General features: G+C 42.7%; 1 protein-coding gene across 3 annotated transcripts in view; it reads left to right on the top strand.

Annotated features, from left to right (window-relative positions):
* Positions 1-12407, top strand: part of CERS3 (ceramide synthase 3) — a 42854-nt gene that overhangs the window by 8101 nt on the left and 22346 nt on the right. For 2 of the 3 annotated variants that reach the window (XM_063169929.1, XM_063169928.1), the window contains exons 3-5: positions 6487-6669; positions 8118-8235; positions 10180-10298. In XM_063169929.1, the coding sequence (XP_063025999.1) occupies positions 6487-6669; positions 8118-8235; positions 10180-10298 (420 nt within the window). Of the gene's footprint in view, positions 1-26; positions 210-6486; positions 6670-8117; positions 8236-10179; positions 10299-12407 lie in introns of those variants that run through there. The other variant, XM_063169930.1, reaches the window with a different exon arrangement.

Raw genomic sequence — 12407 nt, 5'->3', positions numbered from 1 at the left:
CTGCTGCTGCTGCCGAGTTTCACGGGGTGATGTGGATGACATCAGGATTGCCTTCAGTCAGAAATCTTGAAGTGCAGCTTTGCTGGGTGGGTCTCAGAAGAATTTGAAAGGGTTCTGGAGATAGGGCGTGTTTACCTCGGTCAGAGTAGTGAGTGTGATGCCTCTTCCCTGCTAACGTGCTCATAGTCTCTGACTGCAACATCAGGAAGGTAAGAGTTCCTTTTTCTGCCCTTTTTTCCTGGCCTGGTACCTTTTGTTGGGGTTTTTTCCCCTCTCCTCGCATCACCCTGTGTTCTGAATTGTCAGCATGTGCTTGGTCTCTAATGTTGTTCAATAAGGGAAGAGTAGAGTAACTCCCATGAGTAGTCTTCAGATAAAGAGTGGAATTACATTAATGAGATTTTATACTTTGCCACTAAGTATTCCAACCTATGAGAACTGCTTCCTAGTGTAGGAAAAAAGAAAAAAGATAATACAGGTTACACTAGTAGCTTTCCTTTCTACTTCTTGTACCATTATCCTGTTAAGTGCCTGTAACAGCACTTCTTTGTGAACTGGGAGGAAATTCTTAACAGGAATAAATGTTAACTAAGGATATCAGTGTGATTATATAAGAGAAAAAAACCCTTGATTTTGAGTAGTTTGTAAAAGCTGCTTCTAAATTTTTATGTAAAATGCTAAGGAAAAAAAAACTCCTTTAAGAAACTCAGTTAACAGAGGTTTGGGATTTTTTTTGTAAAACTTCTCTTTTGAAGCTCTGAAGAAGCTTGTGCTATAAATAACACATCTAAACTGGCTGCTAGAGAGGGTTATTTCATAGTAACACCACAACATTCAGATGGAAGAACCCCAATCACATTGTTGCAGTGTATCTCTACTTTTCACTACCTTCCCAGCTCAGCCCTTCAGCTGGCTGCCACGGCTGATGGAGAGGCTGTGCTGTGGCTGAAAATTTCCCTTGCATTTGTTAGGACATGAAAAGGATGGCAAAGTGGCTGAAATAATGAAAGACCAGTTTGGTTCTGGCTCCTCCTCCGGGTGTCTTGGTGGGTGGGGAATGTCTGGGCTGGATGATATCCCTGCTCAGGAGGGATAACAGGGGGAGCTGGGAACCCCAGGAACGGGGATGCACAGCAGCCTTGGCTCAGCTCTGGAGATCACAGATGGCTGAGTGGGAGCCCCTGGTGCACACCATGGCTGAAGGTTCTCTGGCAAACAGAATTCTACAGGGTGCAAAGGCACCAGTCCTGTCCCTTCCCTGCCTTCCAAGGGCCAATTTAAAACCTTGAGTCATTCACTCAGGGTGGAAAAGCCAGGAGTCTCTCCACCCTCAGGTCTCCTCTCTGGTTCTCCTCTCTATTCTGCTGCTTCCACGTGCTCTGTGCTCCCACTGCTTGTCCTGACCTCTGTGTCCCCTGTGCTGCTCAATTCTTCCCTGCCCTTAACTCTCACCTGAAATAAGTGACACAACTCTGGTAAAATCTCCATTATGTAGCTTAGCATTTTAAGTTAGACTTCAAGTTTGTATTTCAAACAAAGCTTTGGTAAGCTGCAAAAAAAAAAATCTTTTTTGCGTCTTTCCCCAGTAGTAAAAATTTGAAGTCTCATAATTTGAAAGCTTTTTCTTTACATTCTGATAAGTGTTACTAAGTTCTCAAAGCAACATGTGTTGTTCCTTTAGGATTGTTCAAACTTTCTGTGAATTAATCATCTATCAAGAACCTCTAGCTTGGATAGGGTTAGGGTTTTTTCCCAACAACTACTTTTTATCTCAAAATTGTTGCAGTTACTTGAGTTATTTCACAGCTCTTTATTCCACTCTGTTCATCTTATGGATTTCTAAAGCTTAAAAGTGGACATAGTTTGCACTGTAACTGTACAGTGAGAGAACTGTATTTCACTTTCCTCAGCAGCCTGCCATCACTTAAAACCATTTTAGCTGCTCAAAAATGATTTACCTTTAAGTAGAGAGGGAGCATGGTGACTTTCACCCAGAAAACGAATTATTTCAAAGAAGTCAGGTTCACTTTTTTGTGGTTTTGTTTTCCTACCAGAGAACAGGGAAAAATAAAAATTCACTTGCCACCTTAATTGAGATATATTCCAAGTGCTATTTTTGCCTGCTCAGTATAGTACCCAAGTTACAAGGTAATGTGAAAGAACAGTAAAAAGTAAAATGCTGCAATTGCCCTGTAATGAGGCACTTAAAGTGTTTACAGTTGAGATTTGTACAAGCCAGGGAGTAAATGTGAAGTTAAAGGTCTCACAGCAATCTTAATTCAGCTGTTTGAATTCAGTATTTTGGGGTTTCATTGTAAGAAACTGAGTCCAGCAGCTTTATTCTGTGCTGCCCCTGCTGCTGTGTGGGCTGGGAGAGGTGTCAGCCAGCCCTGCCTCAGGCTGTGCAGAATTCAGCTGGAATCCTGTTTTCCCACTGGCACAAATGAGGTAAGACAGGATGCAAAGAGGTGGCAGCATCAATCCAACATCCTGCCTTCAGTCCCTTGCTCCACAAAGCACAGGTCAGTGTGCAGGACCCAGCTCTGTTCAGCTGTTTCATGCTGGTAGATGCACTTGGATTCTTCACACATTGTCAAAAAGAAAAACCCAGTCTGTTTGTGGTAGAACACTACAAACTTTCAGATCTGCAGCTGAAACCTGTGTGTAAACTCCTGGAAATATTGCAGAGTCTTAAGCAAAACCAAAGCCTGTGATATGGTGGATCTGATCTTTATTTGCTCTTTTAAACCACTTTTATTTCATGTTGAGGATGAACAGCTTTGCTATCTGTTTTGATATCTGAGGCTTGATGTTTCCCAACAGTCACTGCACCAGCTTTGCCAGCTCTGCCAAATTATAAGGGGAATAGGAGAATTATGTTCTTCTTGCTGATTTCAGTCTTTCCCTGTTACCTCTGGAGCCTCACTGAGGAGACTAAGGGGATGCTTAGGAGAATTAAGGTCACATTCACTTGCATGTTTGTGTTGTTGATCCACTGGGTTTTGCAATTTATTCAGTAAATAAGGATAGGAAATCCTCCTAATACATCCTGCAAACCTGGATATCTCCTTCTCTTAGTCCTGGCTTTGGAAACACAGTTTTCAAGCAAGAGTTTTTGAACAGACAGTACAATCAGAGCTTTGGCTCAGTTTCTTTTTATTAATTCCTCAGACTGCGGCAGGCAGAAATTCCACTTCAAAGCAGCTCCTGAATTTGTTTTGCAAAATGCAGCCACACAGCTTTTGTCAACCCCAGATTTGCCCTTTTTTTTTTTTTTGCTTAATATCATTAAAAATATGAGGGCTTTTTTATTGAATATATCCAGGATCCAAGAGACAGCACTTTGAAAGAAACTTCACATTAGTACTTGCCAACTGTGTGGGCTTTCCTTTAATTATAAAGGATGCAGCTCCTGAAGTAATCATTCCTGATTTTCCTGTTTTGCACTAGCCCATTAAAACTAGATTAAGCTACAGAGGTGATCCTTCCATAACAGGGAGATGATTTGATTTCTTTACTGGGAGTATTTAATCCCTGCAATGCAGAGGAACTTGAGTTTTTTAAAATATCTTTATTTTTGACTGACTTTTTGCCTCTTCCAGAGCAAGGATTCCAGTTTTTTCAAGGAAGGTGCTTCTGGCAGTGCTGCTCTATGGACAGGGATCTGGTGAAGGCAGAGGTTTTTCACCCTAGGCTGGGCAGAATGAGTCACTCACTGCTGCATTTCTCACTGCTGCTTGCTGGGTGCTGCCACAGGCTGTGAGGAGAAGCTCTGAGCTCAGCACTCAGCAATAGGAGGTTTAGGCTGAGTAGGATTTTAAATTTTTAGTTAGAGCTGCTCCCAAACCAGGCCAAGCTTGACCTTTGCATCTGCTGCCCATTCTTTAAAAGCAGCGTTTGCAGGGGAGAGAACTCGTGACAGTTTGTGCAAGTAAAAACCATCTACATCTGAAATCTAGCATTTCCAGCCTGATCCCAGCACTGGGGCTGGTGGCCACAGGTGTCCCCTTGTCCTGCTCAGGTCAGTGTTTGTAAGGAATTCCTCACCTCCCAGGTGCTCCAGGAGCCTGAAGGGAGGCATGAAAGCAGCCCAGATATTTCACTGCTGCTGTTAGGAAGATGGAAACCTTCATGGTTTCCCAGGGAATGGCCTGATTTGCTGCAGTGAAAACATCCAGTTTAAAGGTAATGAAACTTAAGAACAGGCTGCAGACAGATTTGGAATCTCATCATTGCTTTTGTCAGAATCACTTGGGCAGTGTTCCTCAGGGATGGTCTAACCCCCATGGGCCAGTCCTGGTACAAATAAAGGGGTTACAGAAGGAAGAGTTCCAGAAAATCTACCTTTTGATGAATCTGTTTAGTGATTGTGAGGAAAGATTTCCCCTGAAATATGTGAACTCTGGATCAGACCTCAAATCCCAGAATTCCCTAATACTTTAAGATTATGCATGTACTTATGAGCTTAGTTTAATAGTTCTATATTAACTAGTTTAAGAGGTAATCATATGGTGAGGCATCCATGTGTAGAAGAAAACCATCAATTAGAGAGATCCCAAGAATCCTATAAGAAAATATTCACTGCTGGGCTTTTGTAAGGTTTCAGTGTTTTGGGGTGCATGTTCAGCCCCAGCCCATCTCACCACAAGGCAACTGTGAGTGCTCCTTCCACTGGGCCATAACAGACTGGCCTCTTTTATTACAGTTTGGGATAGCTTGCAGTGCACAGTCTAGCTAAAAAATATAGATACATTAGGAAGCAGAACTGTGTAACAAGGATTTCCCTTGGTCTTCTACTGTCTGCAAGCCTTTCTGTCTGACCCAAAATGTCATGTTTCAAAGCCCTGCTTCATTAGGGTGGCGCCTGCAAGCTGCTGTTTAGGGTCTGTTAGCAGCCCCAGCATAAATCCCCACTTCCAGGAGTTTATAATTCAGCAGTAAAACATTGCTCTAGGCTGGAACTTGGCATATAAAGTCTCTCAGGAACAATTGTGATTTCTCCCTCCTTTATTTTTGCATTTACTTATACACACACACATGATTCATTCAGGAGATTTTTACTGTCCCCTTCCTGCATTTAAAAAGATTAAATGACTGGGTTATTAATAGTTCAATTCTGACTACTGTGCTGGGCCAGTCCATGGATCTGCAGTTTGCCAGCTCTATTTGATGGATGCAGGTCTCTGTTCCACAAACCTGCTCCAAGCTTAGTGCAAACAGCCCAGTGTGGACCAGCAGTGGTTTTTTGGCTGTTAATTAACATGGGCTCCAGTGTTAATTAAAGCTGTGTCCAGGTCTGGGATGCTCTGGGCATGGTGTCCTGAGCCTGCTGCAGGCACAACTAAAACCCTGTGTTCCCTGGAAGAACATGGCAAGGGCTGAAACCATGAAACCATGCCTGACCTTGGCATGGTTTGATCTCAACTCAAGATATTGCTGATATCTTCTGATAAGATAAAGATTTGGCTGAAATCATCCTCCCAGCTCAACTGTTTCCTCGTCAAGGCTATGTTTCAATGATATCAGTTATTTCCTCAAGTTTTTCCTGGTTTACAGAAAATTTTAGCATGGTAAAAGTAATTCAAGTTTACTATTCCTAGAAATCGTGGAAAAATTGTGTTTCAGCCTTATGGAAAATACTGTAGTAACTTCTATTTTTCTTCAACATTAGGATATTTTTATAGGCTATATAACATGCTTGTACTGTAAAGTCCATACAAATAAATAAGAGAGAATAGCAATTTCTAAATATATAATGTAAACTGCAAAAGTTAAAAAGGAGGTTTTACAAGAATGAAATGCTTTAGTCCAAGTGATTTTTTTTTTTCCTTCCAGAACTTATTTTAGACATTTGTTCCTGATCTAGGTTTTGGTCACAGTTAAATCATATAATTTCCCACAATTCCCAGAAAAAGCTTGCTGTGCACTGCATTTTTTCCCCCCACTTGTTCTGTGCACAGGTGTTTGCAAATTCAGGATATATTTCCATTAGCATATTAGACAGCAGTAATTCATCAGTGCAGTGCCCTCATTACTATGGAATTGAGGCACTCCCTGGACCTTCTCATCTTTTTTCCACTCTTCCTCCCACTTATATTTAATTTATAAAGGCAGCCCCAGGAAGATCAGTTCTCATTAGTATGAATATGATAGATAATACATGAGTGTTGCAGGAGATTTGACCAGGTGCTAAGCAGGGCAGTGTGAGTGGCTGGAAGGAGGCAGCAGGTTCCTCCCTGTGCAGGTTTCAAAGGCCCTGTATTGCTTTATAGCAGGTCAAAATTTGGCTTTATTATTTTATCTTCTGCTGGGTTATAATCCCACCTCTTTGCTCTAAACCAAGAGGGTTTTAATTTCCTGTATGTTTTTTTTTCCCCTTGAGAACACTGACTTTACTGGCTTCACACAAAAAGGCTCAATATGGGTTTTTTCCATGCATTTTCTCTTTAATACGTGAGGAATAAATGAAATTCTCTATTTACTCAGCATGGCATACATCCTAAAGACACTCAACAGCTGGTTCTGGTGGGAGAATATCTGGATGCCCATCAACTGCACATGGGCAGATTTTGTGGACCGTGAGGGACTTGTGTTTCCCAAACCCCATCAGCTGTACGCCACAATCCCGTACGCTTTTGTGCTGCTCATCATCCGCTTCTTCAGTGAGAGGTAAGAAACTGAAATGCAATTCACCCTCATTCATGCTGAAAATGAGATATCTGTAGAGCAATGTAATGTTTTATAAAGGAGGATTAGTTGGTGGTTTGCTGGGAAGATCTAGTACAGATAACACAGCAGGTGAAAAATGGGAAGATATTTTCATTATTAGGTATGTGTGGCTGTGGTCCAATCCAGAAGAGAAATATTTCTATCTAGCTTTTCTAGAACAGCATTTGGATACTTCTGGTGATCTTTTTTCCATTCTAAACCATTTGGGCTTCCTTTTCCTCTTTCAGTGGAAGGCTAGAGAGATTTGTCCTCTCAACCAAACCTCTCATTTGGTCCTGCACCAGAACGTTCATGTGATGTTGATAGACCCCAGGTGTCTCTCTTTGGCCAAGCTAAGCAGACTGGAGGGATCTCAAAGCTTCATGTGAACATTTTATGCAGATCTAGTAAAGCTGGTTGCTTTTTTTTCCCCTCTCTTTGGCACCAAAAAGTGAATTGCTTCTGCAGCTGGAATCTTGGGGGACAGGCAGATATTGGCTCCACAGAAAAAAGCTACAATCATATTAAAATTTGCCATGTTTTGACTTACTTATTTATACCTTTTTTGCTTTACTTTCTTTTCTTTTTCCTCTAAAGGATGTGATTAGTAGGTTTTTATAATTATTTCAGGACAGAATGAGGAAATTTGGAATGTCGTAAGTTGGACAGACTTAAACCAGAAGCAGATAAGATCATTCATGCTGGAAATGAAAAGTAATTTGGATCATATGTTCATAACCATTGCCAGTGTGTCTCACTGCAGTGCTGAGGGTAATTAGCCCACACATCTGGCTGCAGTGGGTCTGGGGAAAGCTGACCACTGCTCTGAGCAATGAGGAATCCATGGCTGATACAGCAGGAGGGAGGGGCTGCTCCTGAACACCCTGCCCAAGCAGGAAGGTGAAATCTTTGGAGCACTTTGCAGTGATTTGGGGTGGAAAAGGGAGGGAAAGAGACTCTATCAGAATCAGGGAATGGCTGTGTGCCACAGGCTGGATCCAGCATTGATCTGTGCTGGTGGCCCAGTGAAGAAGGTGCCAAGTGACTTTGCCACTGGAGGAACTTGCCCAGCATCAGTCCCTGAGCTCACATGGGACAGCATCTGGTCTCCTCTCACTCAGCCCCAACACTCCTCTGATGACCATGAAAGTCAGGATGTTTCCTTGAGTTTAACAGCATTTCATGGCCACAAACTGCATTCCTTGGGTCTTATTTATTGTATAACAGCTGATAAATTGTGGTTCCCTCTTGGGATTAGCTAGGGGAGGTCCCTTTTTCTCAGTGCACTGGCACCTTCTATGGTGGATTAAATTGCATCCAATTTGTTTTCTTTGTATCCTGGCATGAGAACAGCCAAGGTCCTGTAACAGTGTTGTGTTTCTAAAGCTTTTCCTGCTGTGTCTTTTCAGATATGTTGCTATACCTTTAGCAAAAGCCTTGGGTATAAAGAATGTAAGACGTGTGAAGCCACAGCCTAATCCTGTGCTAGAGAGTTATTTCCGGGAGTGCTCAAGACAACCATCCCAAGTAAGGATTCTCATTCTTCCAAACTCATTTTACTTTTGGAAAATCCCACTCTTACTGTTTCAATCAGCTCTCAGCAATGACATCATGGGATGAGTTCCAGCTGATTGACAGATGACTTAATTTATTTGGGTTTTTGTTGCTGTTCTGCTGACAAGGGTATATGGCATCCGAAACAGAAAATACATTTAAGATGTTTAATTTTCTGGCATGCTGTTCTAGGCTAGATTGTTAATAATATTTCCAGTGAAGATTAGTGCTCCATCTTTAACTCATTCTGCCTGGAGAAAGCTTCAGCTGATGTCTGTTGTTGGAAAGCAGGATTGTATTTAGTGCAGGAATGCTGGCACGGAAGCCTTTTGATCCGTTATGTTACTGCATACTTAATCCTGGCTTATGTGAGAAAGAAAAGCAATCCTTCTATTACCCTGCTGTTTGTTTTTAAAATTGAACAAGGAAAAAAGACTAGCCAATGCTTGACACCTCCAAAAATGAGGCCATTGATTTTTTTATGGGAGGCAGGTACTTTGCTGTGAGTGCTGCCTCAGGAAGTTCCCTTACCTGACTACAGTTCCCAAACAATTGCAGTTTTCCTACACTGGTTTTGAAAAGAAATATTTGCTTTCTAGTAATGAGGGATTTTGATAATTATTGATAGTGGAACTTGGCATTCTATCCCTAACTCTGCTATTCTTTTATTGTGTCTTTTGCCTGATAACATCAGGAATAAATGCATGGGTGTTCACACACGAGCTCCTCTCTCTCTGGGCAAGTATCCCAATCTCAGTTTCATTCCTTCCTTCTGCTTGAGTACAGCTGGACATTTGATTTCTGGAAGGAAGCACAGCATTTTTAGAGTCCTCAGAGCATGGGAAAGATTTAAGATGCCTCCTTCAGGTGTCCAGCCTGGGGACCAGTGTGCCTGGGAAAGGCTGGCTGGCAGCTGAGGGCACGTGGGCTCTGCTGTATGGACACAGAGTCGCTATTCCTGTGTGGCAGGTGGAGAGCTGGGAGCCAGCAGGGTGGGCTGGACACGGTGGCTGTTTGCACTCCAGCCCTCCCTGGCAGCTCAGGTGCCTTTTCTCACATTCCAGAGGTTTCCCTGAGGGTAGGAGACTTCCTGGACTGGCCTCACCTTGGTGGAGGCAGCTGCTGCCACCCACTATTTGCATACTTCCCTTGGGAGCAAAGAACTTCCCCAGGGATGAGCCAAACACTCTCCTTGCTCCTGAGGCAGCCCTGGGAGGTCAAACCACACTTCTGCACTTGGGGATGGAGGAGAGGGAGGAAGGCCACAGGCTGCTGCATGTGGGGCACTGAGCTCCCCAAAGTGCAGGAGTGTCACTGCCTTGTGCTGGGCACGTGCTGGCCTGGCCACCTTGGGAGCTCAGGGGATGCAGAGACCCCAGTGTGGCACCCCCATGGCCATGGGCAGTTCTAAGCCCTGCTCCACCCCCAGTTTAGTTCTGCTGTTGGAGAGGGGCACTCTGCACCTTGCTCAGGAGGATAGATTGACTTTGGATTTGAGAGCAGAGCTCAGGTCACTTTAATTCCAGGCCACTTTTAATCTGTGGGACTCATAGATAAACAAATTTTAATATTTATGATTAGGTAAGATATTAGGTGCCGTGTCCATGTCTGTTCAATTATGGCACTTCCCCCTCCAGCCTAAGCTCTCATCTAACAGTAAAAGTTCTATCTCTGAAACTCTCAGGAGTGACCAGAAAGACAATAGCAGAGTTTGTGAATCTGTTCATTTCGTGCCTGCATTATTTACATGAATAAAAATCCAGGGTTTCTGTGGGCATTACTCAAAAATACCCTCCATGCATATTTAATATTGGTACTATTTTTAAATTAAGACCTTGCAACAGTGGGAAGCTCCTCTGTGAAGTACAAAATAAACTAAAATGACATCTCCTGTTAACACTGCTCCATTTCTTGCAGTCAGAGATCAAAGGCCTTGCCAAGAAGTGCAACTGCACCGTCCACTTGGTGGAGAAATGGTTCAGGAGGCGGCGAAACCTGGAGATCCCAACCGTGCTCCGGAAATTCCAGGAGGCTTTGTAAGGATACACAATGCCTTTGGTTATCACTGCTGTCCTCTTCTGGAAGAAAATGATTGAGGTTCCTCCTTTCCAGAAGGCTGGGTCTGCCTGACGGGGGTTTTGGTTTCTGAATGCACAAAGTTGAAATTTTTTAGTAGCAGTTCTCCAAATGATGGTTAAAAGTTTAGGTGAACTGTTTCTCCTGGGGGGAAAAAAAAAAAAAAAACCCTTAAAATATTTTACAGGTTTTTTCCTTGTGGAATAATGGATTTGTAGGCTCCTGGTACAACATGTAAGATGAAAACAGGCAGAGAATATGAAAATATTTTCCTGTCTGCCAGTAATCATAGGGGAACAACAATGCTTACCCTGGGGTAAGTTTGTACCCATGCTGTCATTTTGGGATGCTGTCATGTGTACCAAAGTCAGTTTCAGAGCAGGAATTGTGGCATCCAGACTGAAGGACAGGTGCCACAGCTTGATCATGGGATACTGTGTGAAACAGGAACTCAGAGTCCCTGCTGAGAGTGGGCCAGTGAGCAGCTTTGAGTGACAGTAATGAATATGTAAGAAGTTTCAAAACCTCCTGCATATGATTTTTCACTTATGTGTGAGAACTTCCTCATACCTAAACACTTTAAGTGTGATCTAAAATCTCACACAAATTGCAAATCCCCAAATGGGCACAGCTCATCCCTTTTGGGTACTGACATGAGCTGTACCAGTGTAAAGCACTTTCAAATGCTCTGTGTATTTGGCTTTGCATTAGCCTAATTACATTTGCAAAACTTCACCTGATTAGAATATTGAACCTCTGTAACTGTAGATCAGCTTAAGGCATGAGGGTTAAAAGTACAGCACAGAGCTTAAAGTTGAGTACTTTATCAAGATTATTTCCAGTGTTAATCAATGTGATGATGATTTAGTGGTGTCCTCAGTCAGACATAAATCCAGATGATAGACAGAGGTGTGTCTCTTTGAAGTCTGAGCTGAGTAAAGTCTCCTGCCATGGTTTATGTCTGCTGTTGTTTTGGGGATCAGTTAGTTTGGTTCCAGAAGTGACAATAAGATTTCCTGCTCTTGCTAAAAGACCTGCCTGCCATGTGTGCCAGTCTCTAGTAACATACAGCTAAAGACTGAAATTCCAACTTGCTTGGCAGCTTGAGTGAGAATGAAGCAAACAGGTTTCTCTTGTGCAATTTTGTGAACCTTGCTCTGCTCTTTGTCAGTGAATTTAATTGAATATAATTCTCTAGGCAAAAAAAAAGAGGAACAGAGTTATTCCACTCTAATAGTCAGTGTTATGAGCGTTATGAAATTTTTTGAAAGCTGGCAATCTCCAAGATCTTTTTTCTGAATGACAAGGAAAATCTGATGAGCCAGATCTAAACCATACTTATGCTATTAGTGCTCCCAGTTAAGCAACCCTGGGGTTTGGAAAGCCCTTTGCATGAAACTTCACTTCCTTGTAAGATTTACCAGCCTTTAACTTCCCCTACCAAGTTCTTTTTTGTTACATTCACTTCAAGAGAAAAGATTCCTGAAGTTAAACCAGAAAATCCTCTTGCACAGCTCTTGTTCAGTGCTCTCTCTGGTGGCCAGGATCAGAGTTTAAGAGGCACTTGAGTAAAATTTGGCGAATTTGGATGAGTTTTACTTCGTGTTTTATTCACCAAATTCATAAAGAAGCTGGGCTCAGTGCAAAATGAGGCAGTGCTCTGGCAGCCTTGCACACAGAATGAGTTCATCTGAAGTGCTGTTTATGGCCAAATGCATTCAATATATAAAATATATAATAGGGCTGGGGACTAATGGCACAGTCTTGTAGGTGCTCTGTGCTTTGAATCCTATTCAGAAAACCCCACTTGCACTTTACAACCAACACAGAATCAGTTCTGCCATATCCACTGGCCACTCACACCTTGTTTGGAATGGGAGGCATGAGGGTACAAGCAACTGCTGTGTAAGGTCTGTCCTGTGCCAGTGTTGTGTTTTCCAGCACCTCTTGGTTAACTCTGAGTCAGGTATTCCGTGTGGACTCCACTCTGCAATTTCCACCATGTACCTCTGTGCTTCTCCTGTTCATGCAGTGCTTGTTGTGTAGTGTTATTTTCAAATCATCTGAGG

The sequence above is a fragment of the Melospiza melodia genome, chromosome 15, assembly GCF_035770615.1.
Source record: "Melospiza melodia melodia isolate bMelMel2 chromosome 15, bMelMel2.pri, whole genome shotgun sequence".
NCBI lineage: Eukaryota > Metazoa > Chordata > Aves > Passeriformes > Passerellidae > Melospiza > Melospiza melodia.
The sequence above is the reverse complement of the archived record's forward strand: the minus strand, read 5'-3'. Positions and strand labels throughout refer to the sequence as shown.